Below are 10,331 nucleotides of genomic sequence, written 5' to 3' on the forward strand. Positions count from 1 at the left end.
AGACCAATCTGTTCAACTAGTCAGACAGTAAGCATTAAAGCGTGAGAGACACAGAGAGAGAGAGAGAGAGAGAACAAATATCTGGGGATTCAGAGGTCTCGACTCCACATTCATTATAACCAAATCTTCAAATTAAACCAACCAAAACCGAGGTCAGAACCTCTAAAAATCCAGAAGCTACCCAGATAAAATGAAATCAAATTCAGTGCGTCAGAGGTCTGTTTGGCATTTCTTATTTCTAATTTTAGAGTGCACTACCCATTTTACAAACTCACCTCTATCTTGTATTATCAATCATTAAGCAAATACTCTGCATCCAAACTCAAAATCATCTCTTACGCCTTTCTCGTCTTCAATTAACCCATTCCTTTTTATTTTTTATTTTTAAAATTTCAGTATAAAAATGATCAAATTACATAACAAAACTGAATAAAAATGGTATGCACACTGCACTAACAGATTATTCACAAACTGCACACTCAGCCAATCGATGGCAAAAAGCATTCTCTTCAACATTAAACTAATTATTTCTGCCAAAAAATATAGTTTTGACCTATTGCACAAATCATATTAATTGTCTACACATGGATGCAATTTTTCCAAAATTTCAATGGAAAATGAAAATGAAATAGAGGGAGGGAAAAAATCCACTTGGGCCATGGCCTGCAGCCAAGGAAAGGTAACCCGCATGTGAAAAAAAAAAAAAGAGCTCAACTCATAAATGTGTACTCATTTAGTCATTGTAATTCAAACTGTCATCGTCATCGAGCTCTACTTCAGCATCATCTGACCCACCAAGGAGTGACAGGAAAACTAAAACTGCTACCAGCTGTGTTACCAAGAAATATTTGGCCCGTCTTCTAAATTTTCTCTCTTCCTCTGTCTTTTCCTTTTTAGGTTTGCTCTTGGGTTTTGAACCTAAAAGGATAAAAACTCAGTTACTCTTACAATTATGCATAAAGAAAGAAAAGGCAACAGAAAGACATATAGTTGGAACCATATCTCAATAGCCACAGATCAGTTCAAAGAAGAAAGAAATATTCGGATATAACAATTAAAAATCATCACTACAATCTTTGTAAAGAAACAATAATAAAAATTCCCCACTCATGACAGCTGGGAAGCATGAATGAATTTATCAACTACATTCCAAATGCAACCACAAAGACCATAAAGATTTCCCCCGCACAGAAAAGAAAAGAAAGGAAGAACCCACTCACCCAAGCACAAAGTACTCAACTGCAGAATTCTAACTAGAGTAGAGGGACAGTTCAAACCATCAATTGAATGTTTTATTATCTCCAGAAATATATTAATATGCTCCTCTCAAACCTCAGCAAGTACTTAGATAAGAATGCCATAACGCAATTTCCAAAGGAAATCAATGCGACACCCATCACCCGTGTCATGTGTTTTATATTGCATTGAACACAAATCTTGCTTCCCTAAATAAAACAAAAACTTTTGGAAAGTCGAAAGAAATTCAAGGTTATAATATCATTTCCAGGCTTGTAGGCCTGTGATTTTCCAGTTAATAAATAGAAGAGGCCAGGAGGGTGAATTTCTCATGTTACCTAGAATGTGGATTTGTGGAACGGAAACGTGGTACGCCACATGCTCTAAATTGTGGTATAATAAGAGTAGGCTTGTATAGTTTACACTAAAAATTTACACTCTGTTTGGGAAACTAGGAGACAAAAGAAAAGAAATGATTACTTTTACGAAAGAAAAGAAAAGAAAAGAAAAGAAAAGATTATGTTGTCTCTCCTACTTGTGTGGGTAAGTAGGAGAGAAAAGGAAAGGAAAGTAAAGAAAATAATTTCTCTCCTATCTTGTTTGATAAAACTACATAAGAGAAAATAAAAGAAATGTTTTCATGTTATATTACTAAAATATCCTTTTTATATTTGGTGACCATACAAGTGAGGACATGAGTGTCAATATTTTTATTTCTTTTATATCTACAAGGATATTATTGGGATTATGAATATAATAATCTCCTAGTTTCTTTTCTCTCCTAATCTCTCCACCTTTGGAGAGATTCAAAAATAGGGTTTGAGGAGAAATTGGTTTCTCCATTTCTCTCCTATTTGGTAATCCAAACAAGTAATTGAAATCCATTTCTCTCCATTTCATTTCTTTTCTTTTCTCTCCAAATCACTCAAACCAAACAAAATGTTAAGGTATTTTTAGTCTAGAGAAATTTTATAACAATTAGACATCCAATAATTTTTTTGTTTTTGTTTTTTTAAATTAATCATATGGCAACACATTTTTATGAATATTATGACTCATTTTTTATGTATTGTCATGTTAAAATTTCACTACCCTTAAATTTGAGGCCATTATATTTGTTTTTTGGATAAATTACACTCACCTTCCCTACGGTTTGGGAAAAATATAGTTAGCTCCACACTTTTGACATGATTACACAGGTCTCCCTTAAGGTTTTAATTCACATAAGTTAGGCCCTTTTTCACCAGTAATTTGTTAATTGTATGAATAAAAAAAATGATATCGTCATCTCTTTTATACGAAAATGTATATTTATCTTTGTTTATTTCAGTGTTACCCACTACCTGCATTAGTTTTGGCCAATTTACTAAAAAGGAGGTTAGTGTAACTATGTCAAAAGTGTGGAGCTAATTGTATTTTTCCAAACCTCAAAGGAGATGAGTGTAATTTAGGCTTGTTTTTTTTTACTCCAAAGGAAACCCTGAAATATATTGGAAAAAACTTATGGGATTGTTTTGGATCACGAAATTTAACGTTTTGGAACGAATGTGTACCATATTTCGGAACGTGCGTTCCAAAAAGGTAATTCGCTAGGAATCAACATTTTCTGGTAACACTCATCAACCTCTGATGTTGGTTGTACAGCTACTGATATCACCAATACACTAAAATAATAAATAAATAAAAGAAATTGCGTGTATCAACAGATTCACCAAATTGTCCAACAAATTAAATGCTATCACATTATCCAGGCACTCAAAAGGGTAAGAAAGCAATATTATTCATAGGTTTTTATTCCTTTTGCCCATACCAAGAAGCCAACTAATGACAAGATCTAGCATAAAACCTATCCACTTTCTTCATCAATACCAACCAGCAACCATAATCATGAAACTAAAGCAAAGTTTGCAAATATCTGAGATATGAAATAAAGAAGAGCCCCAATCTACCACCAATGTCTTTGGTTACCCCTCAGCCAGAATGATTGAAGGCAATGTTTACCAATGGCATTTCTATTTTAGGCAGCAAAAAAAAAAAACATAAAAAACCTTAAACACTTAACTGACACATAAAACTGTGGTCTAATTTATTATAGTGTCCAATAGAGACAATACGGAATTCAACACCACAGAAATAACCAATGAAGAGATCCATGAGTGAAAGCCAAAAGTATATTACACCAATTTGAAGTACCTCCCCATCTTTGAAATGATGACGATGGATCTGCCGGGAATGGTGGAGTAGAAGAGGATGAACCACCGTCTATGAACTCCATCTTAAGTTTATCAGCATATTGTACTAGATTAGAATGCTCCACAAGCTTGCTCCGCAGAACTGATGTGTCCTATTAGTACATAATTAAACATTGTCATCCTTTAATAACTCAATCAAGGTAAAACTAACACCAACAGTATGGGAATTGTCACTACATCCCATATTGGTAGTATCTATTTAAGCATAGTGTATCTGATTACAATATAGTTTATTGTAATATGCACTGTATAATAAATATGTCCATGTGCAGGTTGTACCCTTTAATTATCCTAACTCTTAAGACCCACTTCAACCAAGTTATCTTAACTTTTAAAGGCCGGCACAAGGGTGTGAAACAGTTAGATAGAAACCCAAAAACCAAATAGACATACCTGAGTCGATATGAAATAGGCAACATGTAGAATTATAGACTCGACAGATATGACACTGTTTTGCTGACCTAGTGGTTCATTTGAGTCCACGAATACTCTTGAATTTAGTCAGTTGATGCAGATATGAATCTAATGCCCACAAAAGAAAGGATGGCAAAACGATTCAGTACTTTTAGCTATTTTTATGAATCTTTTCCGAGGGTGACTGCCTGCCGAGAGACTGAACACTTACAACTGTGGCAGCAAGACAAACATTTTGAAGTCCATTCCCAAATCTCTTCACCAGTTGGTAACAATGGGAATCAATCTTTTGACTTTCATGGAAATCTTACTATTCAAGCATGCCGCTTTTAACATCTCAAGGCACCAGATTTTATGCAATCTTGTGCTCATAACCAGTGTTCTATTTCTAGCTAATATCAATTTTGTGTAACAACGTAGAAACAAGTACCAGTCAACTCTAACTGATTTATTTGTTTTAAGAAGGACCAATCAACTCTAACCAATATGGAAAAGAGAAGGGAAAATTTTGTTTATTTTTTCATGCATAATATATACCATAAGATACCAACTTTAGCATGAATACAGACATAATAAACCACAATCATCTTTAACAAAGATCATCAAAATGATGCCGTCAATAAAGGTACTCACAGGTAGTGCGTGAAGTACAAAAAGTGCATGCCCAAGGAAAACTGCATCCAAACTCGTTGGCCTGTAACCCCAGAGCACATTAATTTTATTTGTCATCTCATTAAAGCGAATTTAAGGCTTTGAAAGTTGCTTCGAGTGTTTAATATCTGAGTGAAGTAAACAAAAATTAAAACAGCATATGTTGTAGTCACCTGCTCTCAAATAAAAAGAACTGATCCCCTAACCTAGTTGATAGAGCTCCATAAGCAACTGTTGCTCTCCTGTAAATCTGTCCAACCGAAAATTATTGAAAGTGCACACTTAAGGATAAGTGCAAGTGCACATTTTTGTAAGAAGAAAGAGAACAGGTAAAATCAACTCCTCTAGCATGTGCTATTTTAACAAGAGAGAGGAGAGAGAGAGAGAGAGATGGAAAGTACCTCCTCTTCTCTTCGGTCTGCATTTTCCTTTGTTATTCCAATTAGTTGTTTTGTAATGCGAACTTGCTTGAAATACAGAAACTTTCCAATTGGCCATGGCAGGTCAGAATAATATACCTTGTGTGCAGAACTTCCATCAGAGCCCACCCATAGTTCATACATCAGTGCATCTGCAAGCCATGAATTAACCATTGCCTTTGTGGATATCCATTCAGGGACAGAATGAACTTCGGAGTCCAAATCAACAATACCATCTTCTTTTAAGCTCTCAATAACCCCACCCTTCTCATTGTTGTAGGCCACATAAGTACCAGACTCAACATAAGGAATTTGATCTAGCAAAATTGAAGTCAAAGATCACATTATGATGACAGCAATAATAGCATTTCTTTGCTCATTAGAATAAAAAAGGTACCGAAGTTTGGTTATAATTTAATTAACTTAAAACATAAAACTAATAAAATCATATTACACAAACCTATTGTGTTTTCCAACTCGTACACAATAAAAAGCCAGCTTAACCACTATTTCAATACCAAATAACATGGTTATACAAGAAAAGCCTTCACCAACTTATGGACTCTGCTTCTCAAAGCCCTTTTTCCATTTTGCTTTATCCAGACCATTACATGGATATGCCCAGTGTCAAGAGTAAACTGTAGGACAAGGTAAAGGATCTAATTCCTCATCTCATTGCACATTATTTTTTGGTGTTGCACTTCTTAGCAACATACTGGAGCATGACAATGTACTTTTAAGGGGACATAACAGGTGTTGCAAGAATGCTTGTAAGGCCGAAGCCTTAATTGCATTTGAAATCATGTTAGTCATTGTTTGTTTTTCACTTAAGTTTACTTGTAGCAACTCTACATGTGCCACGCTTAGTGCTTCATGTTTTACACAACTGCTCCCAATCCAATAAGGAGAGTTGTGCGTTAGGTAGCTTGACAACTAGCATGTCAAAATCCTTATGAACATGAATCTTGATATGAATATGCAAGCAAGGGTTGGGGTGTCACCTATAAGCAATGCATTGTGCCTGTATTCGGGCATTTCGAAAAATAGGCAAGGGGACCGCATCTGCACCCGGGTGAGGTGAAAAACAGATGTGTAATACCCTAGGTATTACTTGTGTGTGGTAATCGTGCATTTTGTCTGTGCTTTATGTGACCACACTCTATGCTTCAATAAAAAGGCTATGTGATCATCTAAAGATGTACTGGGCTCCTAGTAAGAGAATGTTATGTGGTTAATGCTTGAATTCAGAAGATGCTCAACACTTTAAATAAATTGTCCTCTAATATAGGAGATTTTGTATAAACAGATGCTCTATAATAGCAATGCCTATATTTATGTGATTACTTTTCTCGTTGAAACAAGTCTTTTAGATATGAAAATTAAAAAGGAGTGATGTCCACTGTGTGTGTTGACTAAAGATTGCAGTAGGGGACACTTGAATGAGAATTGTTTAATTGCCTTAATGATGTTTGGATGGTTAATCAAGGTGCTCAAGCAATTTGGTCCAATGGCTACTACATTCTCAAACTGTGAGTGAAAAACTAACCGTAATTAGTTAATCTTAAGTATGATTAATTAGCATAAACATGATTAAGCTTAAGTGAGACTGTTAATGCTAAGCGTGATTAACCAAGGTAATCGACATTCATTACCTTAACTATGATTAATTTGTGTCAATCAATGTGATCAGTGTAAATTGTTGAAGTACACACCTTTTCTTGTGACATCGCCTAATTGCATTTTCCTACAATGTTTGTGACACGTGCTGTATTAGATATAATTTTGCATGTATAATTTTTAATAAAATATAAAAGTGCAGAGACAATCACAGAGTCATCATTGTGAAATCTGAAATCATTATTTAAGAAAATAAGAGGGAAAGTGAGGAAAAGTATATATAAAAAAAAAAAAAAAAGGAAACAAAGGAGAAGCCTGGAAACTCAAAATGAGGTATAGTTCCTTATCCTTCGCCTAGATCTATTTCTATGATATGAAAATAACATGATTAAAATAGGTTTAGAAAGGGTATTTGATAACAATTAAGATTGAATTACATGTTTATGTATAATTCACTCTTTTTGGTTGGGAGAAATCTGAAAGCACACCGGCTTTCCTCGAACCAAAGCCTCTATAATCAAGCAAAATCATCTTATCACAAGTAGATGGTGCCACCCAATCAATATCCACCAAATGAAATAGTTAATTTCTTATCAGTTTATGGCTCAAATTTATTAACTTGATAGTTTAAAAAGGAGTCACCAATTTAACGGTTAAAACTCAGCAATCAACCTTGGGATTGTGGGTTCAAATCTGAGAAAAGACACTTTATGCAAATAATGCCAAAAGTTAAAACTGTACCCAATCTATCCCTCCTAGACTCCCATTTTTTTGTTAGTTTGCACTTATAGCAACAACGATAAAGAATAATTGAGCATCTCTAATTGAATATTTCCCTGACATGCAAATTGCATCAACATGCCCTTTGAAGTTCGGGCAATGCAAAGCAATTAACCTTAATGGTGATGTAAAACCCCAATCCATCCTTGGGTCTTGTTAGTAGTTTCAGAAATGCTTCCTCACTGTAAATGTTCAGTGGCACATGACATCATGGCCACTCCAAGAGCATATTGAGGTCCACCGTCTCATAGGCTCCACCAAAAAAAATTTGTACCAAAATCTCTCTCTCGCACACACACACACACACACACTTTTCATGTATTTTCTTTAAATCATTCAAAATTGATGTTTATAGACTTAAAAAATTAGATCAAATTTCGATGACATTGGAATATTAACAGTAAGCCAGTGATTATAGCAGAAGAGCGGCAATCACAGTAACAGGGTTCCTATAAAGTACAGCACCAAATAATCCAGAAACTAAAACAAGGGTAAAGGAATCCATCTCGCAAGTATATTTTAATTGATAAACATCGTAGAAAGTATATATTTTTTTTAAATTCTATTCGCCAACTAGAGATAAGTTCTGAGGCCTCTTAAGATAAAGCATATATAACCAATCACAGCCGCTAAATATGACACTAAGAAGTCACAAATTATAATCAGCTGTCCAAACAACTGGGATTAGCCTAGCCCAGTGGCTAGAAACCCGTGTAGTTCACTACAAATTCATGAGTTCAACTCCACCTCCCCCCACCCAATGTACGAAAAACAAAAACAAAAATAAAAATAAAAATCTCTAAAAGAAGGGAAGTGTTTGGATGTACAAGGTGCATACCATATGCACTTGCATAAGTTCTCACAAATATATATAAGTTGTCACACAAAATCACGTAGGTTCTCACAAATATACGTAAGTTGTGATTTCTCAAATTTTTATGAGGTATCTTACATTACGTATGTTTGTGAAAATGTACGCAATTTTGTGAGGTAACTTACGTGTACATATGGTATGCACTTGCACTCTTAAGAATTGCCCCTAAAAGAAATCACCCTAAATTCACCCACAGTGGTGTGGTAGGGTTGAGTCATAGTTGGTTGACTCTAAACAAATCAATAACTTACATGCAACGGTTCACACTATTGGTATAAATTTAGGGTTGATGTTTTAGGGGTCTCAATCATTTAAAAAAAAAAATCCTTCCCAACAATCCAAGCATATCATAAATTGACATTAAAATAGTAAACAAATCCCAAAACAGTTAGCTCAAAACAAAGAAGAGATGCAAAATTCAAATATGAAAACACGAAGGAGACCAATAAATTTGCAAAAAAAAAAAATAAAAAAAAATCTACAATAATGAGAATGAAGAGAGTGAACCTGAATCAGGGTAGGTAAGATTGAAAGCCAAATTGAAGGGAAATTGAGCAAATTTGAGGTAAATGTAAACAGGCAAACATGAAGGGCAAGCTGTGGGGAGACCGAAACATGGTTTTCTCGCAACAAGAGTCACTTCTTCATCCATATGTATGCGCATATATATATATATATATAGAGACACAGAGAGAGAGAGAGATGTATATGTATATGTATATGTATATATGTGTGAGTATGAATTGCTTTATATAATGAGGGTTTTGTTACACTGGTTTTGAAATGGTGAAGAAGAAGAATGAGAAGCAATCATAATATGATTTTGCTTTGACGAAGGGAAGACGCATAGTAAACCCTAGGGGTTTTTACCTGAAACGGTGTCGTGGCAAGCTGACGGTTTCTTGGGAAATTAACTAATGACCGGAGTGTTTTCGGTGTGTGACATGTATCCATTAGTGTACATGTGTACTAATTAGTGTTAGGATATTATTATTGACTATATTTATTATATAAGTTATAAATATTTAAAATAATACAAAATGATATTATATCATCTGTTAGTATATTAATGTGTATATTAATTGACACATATAACATTATTTGAATGATTTTGGGTTATTAGGGTTTACGTACGTGTCTATGTGTTTGGTAAAGATCTATGTGTTTGGTAAAGAATTTTGTAATTTTGTTAATTTTGTTAGGGCCCTAGCATTGCTTATAACACTTTATTTGTGCATTTTAATTCTTCGAATATAAAAAACAATATATATATATATATTAAAATTATTGAAATGTCTCTTTCAGAGCATCTTTAACGTTGTGGTTGATAAAATTGAAAGTTAAAAATTAAATATTAAATTTTTTAAGTTGAAAATTTATTTGATAAAAATTAAGCCTCCGTTTAAGAAGTGGGTTGGCTTTTTGACTTTTTTGGCTATTTGAGCCTGGGCTCAAAAGCTTGGTTTGGGAAGGATTTTTTGACTTTTTGGCTTTTTTGACTTTTTTTGTGAGAGAGGAGTGTAATGATTATGGGTTGGATGTGATGTTTTGTCTGTTGTGACTCAAATAGCATATTCTGTCTTATGTGGCTCAAAGAGCCAAAAGAGCCCAAATAAGCTCTTCCCAAACGACACCTAGTGATGAACTAAAATAAATTATTTGACATATATAAAATTAAATTTAAAATTTATTATTTTAAATTTGTAATTTGTAATTTTTATATTGTAATAATGGTGGCAGTGCTAATGACAATGGTAGTGGAAATACTAAGATTGTGATTGTGATTGTGATTGTGATAATGCTGGAGTGTAATGCAATGGTGGTAAAATGGGATGATGGTAGTATAATGGTGGTGGTAATTTTAGTAATGGAATGATGGTGATAATTATGACAATGGTAACAATGTGTATGTAGGTGAAGGGTAGTTATAATGGTGGTGGAGAGGTAGTCCTAATAATAATGGCAACTGTGGTAATAGTAATGAAATAATAATAGTATAATATCTATGCAACGATAACAATGGTGATAGAGGTTGTAGTATAGTGGCGGCGGTGGTGGGGAGGAGTGGTAACAATAGATGATGTGGTG

General features: G+C 34.2%; 1 protein-coding gene across 6 annotated transcripts; it reads right to left on the bottom strand.

Moving 5' to 3' along the window:
- Positions 1-491: 491 nt before the first annotated feature.
- Positions 492-9,129, bottom strand: LOC114279879 (mitochondrial outer membrane import complex protein METAXIN-like). 6 transcript variants are annotated; one of them, XM_082907020.1, is made up of 7 exons: positions 8,751-9,057; positions 6,685-6,716; positions 4,955-5,289; positions 4,727-4,803; positions 4,536-4,596; positions 3,430-3,580; positions 492-918 (listed from the first exon to the last, which is right to left on the bottom strand). In XM_082907020.1, exons 2-7 carry the CDS (start codon positions 6,710-6,712, stop codon positions 734-736), a joined length of 837 nt encoding a protein of 278 aa, XP_082763146.1. In that variant the 5' UTR covers positions 6,713-6,716; positions 8,751-9,057; the 3' UTR covers positions 492-733. The 6 variants fall into 6 exon arrangements, with proteins under 6 accessions (XP_082763146.1, XP_082763143.1, XP_082763141.1 ...); XM_082907017.1 differs by having other exon boundaries at positions 3,415-3,580; XM_082907015.1 differs by lacking the exon at positions 6,685-6,716 and having other exon boundaries at positions 8,751-9,129.
- Between the last annotated feature and the right edge of the window lie 1,202 nt (positions 9,130-10,331).

The sequence above is a fragment of the Camellia sinensis genome, chromosome 14, assembly GCF_055761805.1.
Source record: "Camellia sinensis isolate YWXY chromosome 14, ASM5576180v1, whole genome shotgun sequence".
In the NCBI taxonomy this organism is placed as follows: Eukaryota; Viridiplantae; Streptophyta; class Magnoliopsida; order Ericales; family Theaceae; genus Camellia; species Camellia sinensis.